General features: G+C 35.7%; 1 protein-coding gene across 4 annotated transcripts in view; it reads right to left on the bottom strand.

Moving 5' to 3' along the window:
• Window positions 1–1,026: 1,026 nt before the first annotated feature.
• The window catches only part of NCKAP1 (NCK associated protein 1), a 113,366-nt gene continuing 100,988 nt past the window's right edge, over window positions 1,027–13,404 (bottom strand). For all 4 annotated transcript variants that reach the window (XM_039494900.1, XM_039494901.1, XM_039494902.1 and 1 more), the window contains 5 exons: window positions 11,823–11,916; window positions 10,267–10,383; window positions 6,636–6,745; window positions 2,571–2,660; window positions 1,027–1,967 (listed from right to left, as the gene is read on the bottom strand). In XM_039494900.1, the coding sequence (XP_039350834.1) occupies window positions 1,851–1,967; window positions 2,571–2,660; window positions 6,636–6,745; window positions 10,267–10,383; window positions 11,823–11,916 (528 nt within the window). In that variant the 3' untranslated portion in view covers window positions 1,027–1,850. The remainder of the gene's footprint in view (window positions 1,968–2,570; window positions 2,661–6,635; window positions 6,746–10,266; window positions 10,384–11,822; window positions 11,917–13,404) is intronic.

Below are 13,404 nucleotides of genomic sequence, written 5' to 3'. Positions count from 1 at the left end.
CTTCCTTAGTAGATTTTGACAGCAAAGCTCGAGACATGCAGGACCTGTTGTCAATTGGAAGATGGGAGCCCTTTTACCACAAACATACTGCACTTCAACTAAGAGCTATTTTAATTAATATTAGGACAGAATTTTGACATCTTAAAACTAGGGTACTGAACTAATAAGCTGCATCAGATCTCCCATCTAACTTCTTCATAAACCAATTAACTTATCTACGTAATGATACTGTATAATATAAAAAGCAACATTTTTATTTCCCTAGTTTTAAAAATAGATTGAATAAGTAATTAATATGGATGTAATGTGCTACTCATTATTTCTATTTCATCCCACTGGCTTGTTTTCCTTTGGACAGAGGAAATCATTATAACCGATGAGCACACAACAGCTCTTTGATCACAGAAAAAGTTAGCAGTGTGTATATAAGTTGCATCCAAGAACAGGGGCCCTATACAATGTCCAGAGTCAGAGCTGCTGAGAACCACAATCTTTAAGGTGCTGATCAAAAAGCAAACCATCTGGAAAACCAAATGAGCCAACTCTATCCTGCATGCCAATTTGCATGACTGACAAAAACAGATCTATTATATATCTGTCTTGTTCAGTAACGTTTGATGTCACAGTTTTAGCAGCACTCTCTCAGATTCTACAATTATTTTAATTTTTACTCTTTAGAAGGGCATTTCCCCCCCTATAGGTGCAATTGGTGTTGGTATGCACTAGAGATACACTTTTCTTGTTGTATCTTGTAAAATGAAAAGTTGAAGGTCAGTGGCATTCAACTGAGGTTTCATGTGTTTTTTTTAAATTTCTTACTCTGAAGTTTTTATAAGTTATCTACTCTACTGCAGAGCTCTACACAAAGCTGAATATTAAAAAGTCTTCACTTGGAAGGATTAAGGGCTGATATTTAATCACTTGAGAATGTCAAAGCAATGCACAAGATCAGTGTTAAAACGTAATGTGCTAGGATAAATTAAGATTTTAATTGTAATTTTACATTAAAAATAATTCACCAACATGTAATACAGTCTAGTGTTTATTGTATGTTATGGAAGGTACACTTGAATTTCAAAAATTTAAAACATATAAAAAGTGGTTAAGGGGTAACATTTTTTATCAACATCTGATAAATGTGTAAGAATGTTTATTATACAGCAGGGTACAATGGTAGTGTTAATGCCAACAGGGCACCATGGAAGTTAGTCTAAAAATTTTTCCCACTTAGCTTTATACAAACAACACCACTTGCTGTTGTTTAAGAATATCGGGAGAGGATTGCTGTCTAAGGATAAGCAGTCCTATAACATTTTTAATGTTATATAGTGTCATAGTACTTAGTTTAGTGAATGTTTCAAAATAAAGGAAAGTAGAAATGCTGTAATTACTTCACAGAAATGCACATCCAATTCTTGTTTTCAATAAGAACAATAGGTACAGATTATAACTTTCCCTATATGAAATAATTTACACACAGATGAAAACTAGAACACTATCTAAAATAATCACTAAATCCATTTTTCTTCTTGGAAATAAACAAGCAATTATGGTTTTGCATGATCAAATATCAAAAACATATAGCAGAAGTAGTGTTTTTCTTTTAGAGATAACCGATACTCAAAAAAAAAAAAAAAGTAGTATTTTCCATGAATGTGCAACCTAAAATCAATCAAGCTCATATTGTAGTACAACCATATTAAGAAACCACTGATCAGAAATACAACCTTATGGAAGAAAGTTTATAATCCACAAAACTGTTTGTCAGGCCATAAAGTAAAATAGCTCCACAGTTTACAGGTAAAACTGAGGCAACATAGATGCGTGCTATGTCTTTAGTAAGTAGATATTTATGCAGAGGATGTGACACTTTGTTTGTAGACAGCATGGTATGCGTTTCTCAGCAAGACATAAGGGAAACAAGACTCCAAAAGATCCATTGTCAGGAATGGAGACTCCTGCACAATCTGAAAAATACCAAAATGTATCAAAATTCTCTAATGTTCAAAAATAAACTATCAGTTGATGAGAACCATCTACACCATTGGATTACTATCAGCCTGCACCACAACAGCATTTATATTTCTTAGGCTTAAAAAGGAAAAGGCAAATACTGCAGCATGTTCATCCCACAAAGTCCTTTCAAGTACAAAGTTTAAGCAAACAGATACGAAGCTTTCAAAGCTAGTTGCAAATACTTCAAACAGGCTTGTGACACTAAAAGAAATGCTCAGAGCAGACTGTCTCATGGGTTATCTTCACTGTTTAATTTGCACTAATTTAATGACATCAATATAAAGCTGTATCCACTAATCAATTGTGAAAGTTACTTGAATACTGCTATAACTTTTTCTGGCATTTCTAGGCAACACAGAGAAAGATAATACTCAATAGTAAAGTACTTGTGGGGAGGGACGGGAGGAAAAAAAATCAAAAGAACTTCAGTTCTTAATGTCATTCTATTGTCATGATGTCAGAAAGTATTTCTATTTGTTGATGAGTTACAACAGCAAGGGTGTCTGTCAAAAAGGCCTTTGTTGTTAGGAGTAACAATGAGCATGAGAACTTACCATGTCTAGCAGTAAATAAACAGATTCTCTGTTCCTTGTAGTAGTTTTGTCTGTCTCCTGACCAATTTTCAGTAGACTAGATGATGCAAGCTACAAAAAATATTGAAAAACAATAAACATTTTAAAATATCGTATCATTTTTGTGCTCTATAAGTTGATCTGTTTTTGCTACTTTTGTTACATTTCTTTTAACTAATCTCCCTAACCAGTGTAGTTATCAGTACAACATAATACATAATGGAAAGGAAATACCATGACTACATTACAAGCGGGCTTTCTGCATATTGTGTTCTGCTCTGCTAGGCATGTGCATTTTTTGTACAAATTGAAGTAGTTTATCATTAGCAGTGTTTGACATGTATATTTGAGGAGAGAAAAAACGAGATTATCATTGCACAGAATTTCTGGGTGAAATCCTGACTTTCACATAGTCAGCCGTTTTGTCACTGACCAACTTTTTCCTTCCAATATTGATGCAAGTTTATGTACTCTTCTTGCATAATCAATACAAATAATTTTTTAAAAATTTATCATTCCATATCCGGGTCATGATGTGGGGGAGAGAAAAAAAATCAAATGCTCAAACTCCAATACTACATATAATTAAAGAAATGCATACATTACTTCTTTATGACAATTGCTGGTTAAACTGTAGGCAAACTAAACTACTTGTTTCAGTGATAAAGGCCCAGATACAGCAAAAATAAAAGCACCTGCTTAAGTCTTTGCAGGATCAGGGTCACAGACTTCAGTAAAATATTTTGATCACAAATGAACTGTTAATTTTATTTTCATGAACTGTAGAATACACAAATAAGAAATAAAATTCGTTCAACTTCCAGAAGCAGAATTTTCAAGATATAGTACATGCCAATGAAGCAGCAGCCCCATGTCTAATATCTGCTCACAAATCTAAGTTTCTGGGTTGGGAATTTTCACTTTAAAATATTCTTGAAGACTGAATCACCATCCCTCACAAAAAAAGAGGTTAATACATTTGCCAAAAGAAAAAAAGTCTATTTTTAATCTAAGGTGATAGTATTCACATTTCAAAAAAATCTTTTAGAACATTCCCATATTTAATTTCAATTGGTAAGAGCAATTAGGTTATCTAGTACATTCCTTTATCAGAAGATAATTATTTCCCACAGTATATTTTCTTGAGCTCCAGGCCTTCTCAGGCTAATCGTGGAAAAAAAAATAATTCTTTAAAGATAAGAATTTGGAAGACACCAAGTTGAATAAAATAAAGTCAGTGACTACACTACTTTAATTACAGTCTGAGCAGTCAAAGAAAACAGGTGTACCTTCTAGATCACACGACCAAAAATGAAATTCTTGTAGGAAAAATGTTTATATCACATGAAACTGCACTGCTTTCCTTTGCTTGTCAAGCATATACAACTTGACATGACTATTTTTCTTTTCATCTTTTGCTACCAGCAGCTGCGGCAGACCATATCAACTCATGAGGTCAATGGGTTAAGATGCTTTTTTTCTTCCACAAAGTAACAATGTATTACCAAAAGTGAGAATTTTTTTGCAAAAAGTACTGCTCATTATACCTCTCCAACCATTGAAGATAAAGACAGATTCCCGCCTCCCCAAATTCACACAAAAATATGTTTAATTTGCCCAAGTAAGGCTGTCATTTCTGACCACATTTCTTAAAGTTGGTCATCCAAAAAACAAAGGCACTCAAAATCACTGGCTATTTTTGAAAATTTAGACCAGACTATCTACTTGGCAGTCTGTCATTTTAACCTTATGTACCTCAGAAGTGCTGAGAGCCAATTTTCAAGATGAATTTCTATTTTAAACACACAATGAAATATGCTAAAACTCATACCAAAAAAATCCCCAAACCATAAACCACAGATGTATGTATTTGACAAGTTACAAAGATCTGATCCTAAAGCAGATAAGTGTTGGAGACAGATTTTTGAGCATGATGGCGAGTCAGGTCATTCTGGATTAATCTAGATATACTAAGCCAAAACATTACGTATCACAGATAAGACCTGGATCTCCAATTCACCCTGAAGACACCACTAATTCTCTTACACAAGTTTTCTTGGCTCTCTAGAGAACTATACTCCACCTAATGGTTACTGCACAAACAGAACTTCAACCTCAAAAGAACAATCCAAAAGCTACACCAAGTCAGCTAAGGTTACTTGTTATGACAGACAAACATATAACAAACTGGAAGTACAATATATCTTGTGGAAAATCTCTTAGAGCTTCAGAAGGATATAAACTCTGTTTCCAATCTTGCATTACAGTCTAGAAGATCATGTACTCTATACACACACACACATATACACCCGTGTGTAATTAGTGTGTGTGTATATATAGAGAGAGATAGAGAAAGAGAGAGAGAGAGAGAACACATGATCTTCTAGATTGTAATGCAAGATTGGAAACAGAGTTTATATCCTTCTGAAGCTCTAAGAGATTTTCCACAAGATATATTGTACTTCCAGTTTATTATATGTTAGTCTGTCATAACAAGTAACCTTAGCTGACTTGGTGTACACACACACACACACACACACCTCCCCCCCCCCAAATGCTACATGAGCTTCAGGCTCAAGTTCAACTTTCATGTAATAGCATATCAACTGACCGATGTTTAACCACCTCTTGTAATATCACACATTTAATCTATACACATCTAAGTCTGTACGATTCATTTGCATTCTGTGTATCAAAATTACGACAATTTATAACAAGTTTAAATATAAATAAGAGTAAAATAGGTAGCTCCTTAAAATTACATTTTCAATCTAAATTTTGAAAGTATCTGTAGACCACTAAATCAGAGATTAATTTCTTAAGAATAAAGTACAACTATCTACTCCTGACACAAAGTTTAATAAAAAGGTTAGATCTTCAAGAAATACTTATGACCAAGAAAGCTGGGCAAATAACTGATTTTTTGGTTTGGCCAGCAAAAAAAAAAAAAAAAAAAAAACTCAGCAAATTGGAAAAGCCCATTTCAGGGTCAGCAAACACACCCACGTATGTCTGAGTCCCTTTATAACCTTTGGCCCAGAGGTTACGGCCTTTGCCCAGGATGTGGAACTCCCAGGTCTGAATCCCCACTCTAGAGCATGGACTTGAAGTTAGATCTCTCCCTCAGCTATTGGCTATTCTAGAGCAAGTTACTCTCAATCTCTCCTGTTGAAACTGTTCCACTTTGTACAAATTTTTAAAGTCACTGGTCAAAGAGAGAGCGTGATGATGATTCTATAGCCTAGTTATTAAGGCACTCACCTGGGAAGTAAGAGATTTAGAGGAGGGATTTGAATCTACATCAGGCAAAAAGATGATTAGCCTATAGCCTGGTGGTTAGGATGCTCACCTGGGAGGCAGGAAATCTGATTTCAAGTCCCTGCTCCAGAGTGGAGATTCAAACCAGGGTCTCCCACATCCCAGGGCCTACGCACATGACTAAAGTTAATGGGGGGAAGGGGTGGCAGGGTGCAAGCACACACTCACTTTGCTGACTCTGGAAAACATTTTTCCAGCCAGAACTATTGGGTTGAATTAGCAAATGGTTACAGATGCACCAAAACGGCATTTTTCAGCACGTAAAATGTTCACTCGAAAAATTTCACCCAGCTCTAATGATTAACCAACTGATTGTGTCCCCATATCAGATTTTCTCCAAATGAAAATGAAAACTATGAAAACGCTACTGTGAATAATTTAGCCTTCTTCTCTTTAGCTTAAGACCAAAGGGAAAATAACTACCAATACTAAACAAAGTACACACATACTGTTACATAAGAAGCAAACAGATCTTGCAGATCAATTGAAGTCACTTCTATTAAAATCTTTATAAATGTTATTACAATGAAGATTACTGTAGCACTCTGTTCTATGCATGGGGAATACCACAGTAATATCTGTTTGCAAAGGCAAAATGTTGAAGATTTTAATAGTGACCATTGTACATCTAAAAGGCAAGTCTGAATTGCAACAAAGGTTTAGGGTTTTGGTTTGGTTTTTTAGTCTGATTTTTGTAGCAGTCAACTCTGGTTATCAAACTGTACATACAGCCAAAAATTCTTTAAGACGGTCTTCAATGCTTCCCTTGTGGATGGTAAATAAAGCTGCAGCAATCTGGTTGATAGCTTTTGCCAGACAATGTATGTTGTTGCAGTGCCCTAAACAAAAACACAGACACATTACTACTTTAGCAACACTCCTCAAAACCAAATGATTCTTTGAATGTTTTAGCCAACAGGAACATAATTCATAACTGCAACAGGGTGAAGGTTTTGCAGTGAACTAACTTGAAATCTGCTAGCAATTGTGTGAGTGCTTTGGACCTCAGGGCCACATTCAGTAAAGAGCTTATAAAGGAAACATGTTTAGAATTAATACAATGAAATACACTATTTTACTCCCATATTGCAGGTAAGCCCCAGGTAGCATACTAAAAATAACAGACATTTATTACAACAAAGGTTCACCTTATGCTGTCATTGTAAGGGTCATTAAAAATCACAAGGTGAGATATTTCAGTGTTTAAATATTATATGGATTGAACTTGAAATCATACAGGTAATGAAAAATTCAAATCCCTTCCCTCCTAAGGGCTATGATTATCACCATGCTTGGGAAAGATCTCAGAGACTCTTGGAATGAAGGGAACAGCCATGTATTGGAAAAATACTTAAGTTTCTGCAAAAATGAAAGATTTTGTAACTAGTTGGGCATATGGGCATGTACACACGGCGTCTTTCAGGTTCAAGGAGCACAGGATTATTCATTTTTCATGTGGTGGTTGTGGAGCAAAGGAGATCTCTTGAATAAAGCAGGGGAAGGACCTCCATTCTCAATTTGGATTTTACACACATCTGGAGAGGAGACCAGTCCAGGATAGGGTGTAAAACAGCATGTCCTCTAAAACTTTGTCAATAATTCTCTGATGGGTGAACACTAGTAACAGCTTTTGGTGTGAACAGTTTGCATGTCAAGACCGAGGGAGATTGCTTTTTCTCTGACTGGAGGGAAATATGTGAAGAGGCATTGTGGTAGACAGGGAAGGAGAATCTGACTGTGAAACTGGCATGAATGATCTCTGCTCATCTGTCAGCAGGTGACTGGTCCAAGTTTTAAGGAAAAACTAATCTCTGGCAATTAGTTTGAAATTTGGCTAACTGTCAAGATCTCAGTCTTCTGTTAGCAGGAGCAAATATGAAGGTTACTTTGGGTCTGGCTCTCTGCCAGGAGACATAGAAGGAGCCCTTGGTCTTGAATAAACAAACGGGAGGCACTCAGATATGGCAAAAATATCTTGAAGTCTGTATTTTTGAGATAACATTTTCTCTCTTTTGCTTGGCTTGGGAACTGAAGCTAGTTCAAGCCTAAACTTTTTAGAGGGCCAGATCCAGGATCTTGCCAGAGCTGAATGGCACTAAAAGGCACAACAAAAATGAGACTGAATCTTTAGCTTACATCCAAAGCCAAATGCTATAATTCAGGATTGTAGAACCAGACAGGGAAAAAGTGATAAAAGAAGGGACAAAAGCCATCTAAAAAGGGTTAAGTGTCCTGCTTTTAGTTTTGACTAACTTAGATGTAGTCACCCAACAAAAGGAAGCCCTGTATATCCAAGGCAGGCCATGGAGACAGAGTCCCTCTCTTCAAGGATTGCTTGTCCATCAGATAAAGGAGATTTGCCCCCCTGAGAAAAATAAACCTCTTTTTTGTTCAGTCTCGAGACTGAAGCATCCACCCGAGCCTATAGCAAATTTGATGGGTTTATCCTTCTGATCTTGTACAGTCAGTGGCAAGTCCTGATATAGATTTTTTTGTGCTCTGGGTAGGATCACTTAAAGGGTCTGGGAAAGTTAATGCACTTCCCACCTTTCCCCACTTTAAAGGATTCCTCTTAGGGTCATCACCTTTGCCTGACTCCTTCTCAGAGCTGCTAAATGGAAGAGTCAGACTGCCATTGGAAGAGAAACTGGTGACAGGGGGTATTTTCTAATGCAATATATTTATCAAAATATAAACAAGTCCTGTTCATCTTGAAGAGAAAAGTGATCAAAACTACATATGAGCCACTCCACTGCAGTAAGACTTAGACTGCAGCTGAGAGAGTCAGGCCTGTCACCATGACTCAGTTCCCTTCTCTAGTTCGTGGGCTGTCTCTTCTCTTTTAGTACACTTTCTGGTCCTCTCTCCTCCCTGTCCCCTGGACATTTAATCTGGAAAAAGTTTCCAGCCCTTACTGGTTTTGAAAAAAGCCTCCCAAAATGGAAAGCAATGCACTTCTGGCTTTCCAAATCTGCAGATAGCCTGAACCAATAGCTCTGAGGGTTATGAATTGTTCCCCCTATTCATCTAAGTAAAATGTTCACATTTAAATTTGTCATTAGCTACACTTAATTTCTGTTCATTACAGATAATGCCAGAAAAGATGCATGTACGTGCAGAGCTCAGACTATTATCTACACTTACTAACTAAAAGTTACAGTGTACATACCTATGCACCTTGACAATTAAAGAAAATATGTCCCCATCAAGGAAGTTAACATTGTTGAATTAAATAGAAGCTTGAAATAACAATTTTTTGTGGAAATTTAGTGTACTTAATAATACATGGCAATTGCAATCTTAGTCTGCAGACTTAATTGTTGTATGCACAAGTGGCCAGCTATGCACACAGAAATTTGAAACACGGGATCTCGTGCATCTAAAGTTATTACACACTATGTTTTCTTTAATTTGATATTCAAAGCTTTAGAAATTTTGGCCTTTCCCTTGCTGCTTCTACTAATTCTGGGAAACCTGGGGAAGGAAATGATTGACAAGCTAGATGTCCTATGTTAATTAAGCTTTGTCCTGTGCAGGATACAGAGCAGATTCTGGTAAAGACCAATAAAGAAAACTCTGTGGGTCAAGTGAATGGACACAGACTCCACATATTCCTATCTGGACCATGGTACACAGCACTGAAGGAAAGTTTGAACTGTTGAAAAGTGATTTGTGTGTGTGTTGGAGCAGTTCTGACAATCCTTTCTGTTAAACTTAGTTTTGTGTGAAAGAGCTAAACATTTTTTTGTGTGGATTACAAAGAATTTCCTTGAGGCAAAGATCTTTTCTTTTAATAGGAAAGGAAAGTAGCAAAAGATTCCTTAGAAGATGATTCTACTTACAATTCATTCCTTCTAGATTTTTAAAAAAATAACTTTATTCTTAGTAGCTGAGATATTAAACTATCAAGTCATATGAATAGGCACAAATCCAAAGTAGCACTAATAAATTAACAGTTACTAAAACAACACATATGATAATCAATTTAAATTCTTAGATTAATCAAAGTGGAAAATATGTTTTAGGTCATCAGCTAACTCCTAAAGTGCATATTCTAGGACTAATGTCTAGTCTTCAAAATTTCAAGTGGATTATATTAATTTTTAATACATCATGTTTCAAAACAAGATTAAGGTAAATGATTTTAAAAATTATAATCATGGTTCTGTCATGATTTAGATTCAGTTCAATCTGACGGTTAGCTCCATCCACCATAAAGCATATGATAATAAAATATAACTAAATTCTGCTACTCCAAAGAGCACATATTTGAGAAAATACACTTAAAAGATTAATAATCAAGATATGTCAACAAGAAAATATTCATACTAAAAATTTACCACCACCAAATATACAGTACCTTCAATGGCAGGGCTATATTGAGACATCACGTTACTGGCCAAAGTTGGCAAGGAGACTGCCACAAAGACCATGAGAAGGCAGGCGATTTTATATTCTTCTTCTGGACTAATATTTTCTGAAAAGAAGAAGAAATTCCTTAAATTTAAAAGCTACTCTGGGATTTATCCAATGACAACTGAGCAGAAAGTTGCCTTTTTGGGTCTGTCATGATTCATGTCACATTTTCTAAAATATTATTGCGGCCACCTTTAATGGGATTATAAAGTTAAAAAAGTCAAGTAGTGAATTACAGTATCTAGCACACTATTAATGGTCAGCATGTCTTGACTAACTGATGACAGTAAGTCACTCCACCCAACTGCAGAAATAGATGGGAATTAAAATACGAGACCCCAACACCAAAAGGAATGAGCTAAAATAAAATGCTATGTCCTGTTTACACAATTTAACTCCATCATAGTTACTAGAATATGTTGTAGCTAGAACTATCAAGGGACGAGATATCAGAATCACACAAATGTTAAATAATATTTACTAATGACATTTTAAAAAGCCATTCAGGTAGTTTGAACCCAATATGTGATTTACTATTAAAATAATAGGGACAAATGTCTTCAGGAACTTAAATGTGTTTTCTACCCCTACTGAGAAAATGGAAAAAAGTTACTTTAGGTAGGATCTTTAACGGTTCATGCTCTATAGATATCCAGCCAATAGCAAGAACAAAGCAAATAAGAAGTATTCATAGATTTGTGTTACCACTGTTTCATCAGCTTTTTCTTTTGTACGGAATAATCAAAGTGTTTGATAAGAAACATAGGGAACAAAATGAATATCTGCCAAATAGCTTTAAGAATTTCATTTATTTTTACCCCTCTAAACGGATAATGTCAGTCAAAAAAAATCGGAAAACTGGAAGGATTTGCAATGGCCCTTTAAAATGAATGCTGTAGAATCTGAAATTGTCCCAACATGCCTTGGATGCTTTCACAGGCATAGTTGAAAATGTTTTTGTCTGCCTTCATGTTAATATTTGCATAAAACACAACCTTCATATACTTCACAATATTGGTTTGTTAACTGCTTTGTAAAATCTAACTGACATTTTAAACATTAAAAGTAGAGAGGAATGGATTTAATAGCTACTGTGCATCAAAAAATAGACTATTTGACTTCTGTTATCCTCAACACAACCCAATATTTTCCTCTCCTTAAATGAATACAGTTTTTTCCCCAAAGGCATTACATTCATCCATGTTTCACCTATTATTCATTTCTACAGCAGTTCCCCAATGCAACTGGCTCACAAAACTCATCTACATATCAGTGTATTTTATGCAGCACGCATAGCAAATGCTTAAGTTCCAAAGGAAAATTCACCTGGCAATATACGTGGCTCATCTGAGGCAATACAGAAGAGCCAATAATCCACCTACACCTCTTTGCCTACTGCTGCAAACATCTGCACACGTTTCTAGATTATTATTTTTTTACATCAAAAAGAGTCAAAGTGCATTGCTAACTATACTTTTTAAAGATTATATGACTTGTTACCTGATTTTTGGGAAGACAGTGCTACAACCAAGGCAGGATCAATCTCACATGGCAATCCAGCAGCAGATGACAGCTCATATACATTCATTGCCACCTGAGACACAATATAGCAATTATTACAGGGTGAAAAACACCAAATGTTTTCTAAAAATCTCATTTCTGAACACAGCTGGACTGAAATGTTTAAACTGCAGAGTTTGAGAACGCTAGGGAATTTCAGTCTCTGAAATATGATAAAGAACCTTTGGATTTGTATTATGTCTAACCTAAACTGAACAGCTGGTTCAGTACTTGGTGTGCTAGGAGGTTATCATGTCTTGCTGTCAAGACAAATGAAGGTTTTGTAACTTTCCTCAACTACCTCCAGCACAAACAGCTTAGCATCCAGTTAACTCTTCTAACTGAAAGGAAAGATGCAGAAAGTAAAACTAACAAAGATGTAAGCAATCAGATCAGAAGCGTCAAACAGTGTTTTTAAAAGTATTTTAACATAAATATAGCCAATTAAGACCATATGTTGATACAGTGTTGCAAATTAAATGCACAAGAGTGAGGAAAAAGTTAATGGTCCTATAATAATAATGTTAAATTGGGTGAACATTTTCAAAGTTACAAGGGATTTTGGGTGCTCAGCCTAAGACATCTTAAAAGGGTCCTCATTTTCAGAGGATGGGTATACAGAACTTTCTGAAAAATAAGGTCCACATAGGGTGTCAAGTTAGGAACCCAAAATTCACTAGTTACTTTTGAAAAATCTTAGCCGTAGAATGTTGTATATCCTATGTATTTTATATTAAAACCAGTGATTCACAATTTTGTTTTTGTTGAAAACCTCCTGTGGGACAGATTGACAGGTAAACACCCAGATTCCATACTCTTTTACATCATGTTCTGAAATATTTGCCTTTTTCCCTGTTCATTCTCGCTCTCGTTATTTAATACCCCTTTAAAAGTAGATTTACTACCCTTCACACCTCTTGTACAATAGCTAATTTTTAATCATTAAGGCTAGGAGCTTAGTAAGATTTTAAAAGGATTAGACTTTTAGATGCTTAATGAGAATATTCACAGTTAAATTTAGCATTAAAAACAACTTATTTTTTTTCCCCTCAGAAAGACAATTTTTCATTCTTCTGGCTTAAGCCAAACAATAGCCAACATGGGAAAAACTCTCCCTTTGGGCTGGCTACTCCATAAAGGCCCACTACAGAGTTCCTGGCATCCTAGTCTGAAGCATCTGGTATTAGTTTTAGGCCACTGGATCAGATTGGCTTCTGGTCTGATCCAGTATGAAAGTCTCCAGCCTCCCAGGAGAGATTGCATATTTTTGTTAGAAACTCAGCCACTTCATTTTCAGGTTCTTTCCGATCTCCTGTAAGTAAACAATCCTGCTCTTATTAGTTTGTTCCCCTCATTTATCTACCTGTTCCAGCACCACCTCTTTTGATATTTCAACGTCTGGAAGTACCTCATCTTTATTTCCTAAAACGAGAAAGCATCTTCCTAACATGCTCTGTTGTGAAGGTTGATACAAAGAAATCATTTAGCTTCATTGCAATTTCCCTCATCTTTTTTAATTGCC

The sequence above is a fragment of the Mauremys reevesii genome, linkage group 11 (assembly GCF_016161935.1).
Source record: "Mauremys reevesii isolate NIE-2019 linkage group 11, ASM1616193v1, whole genome shotgun sequence".
NCBI classification, from domain to species: Eukaryota; Metazoa; Chordata; order Testudines; family Geoemydidae; genus Mauremys; species Mauremys reevesii.
This window is presented reverse-complemented; position numbering and strand designations above follow the sequence as displayed.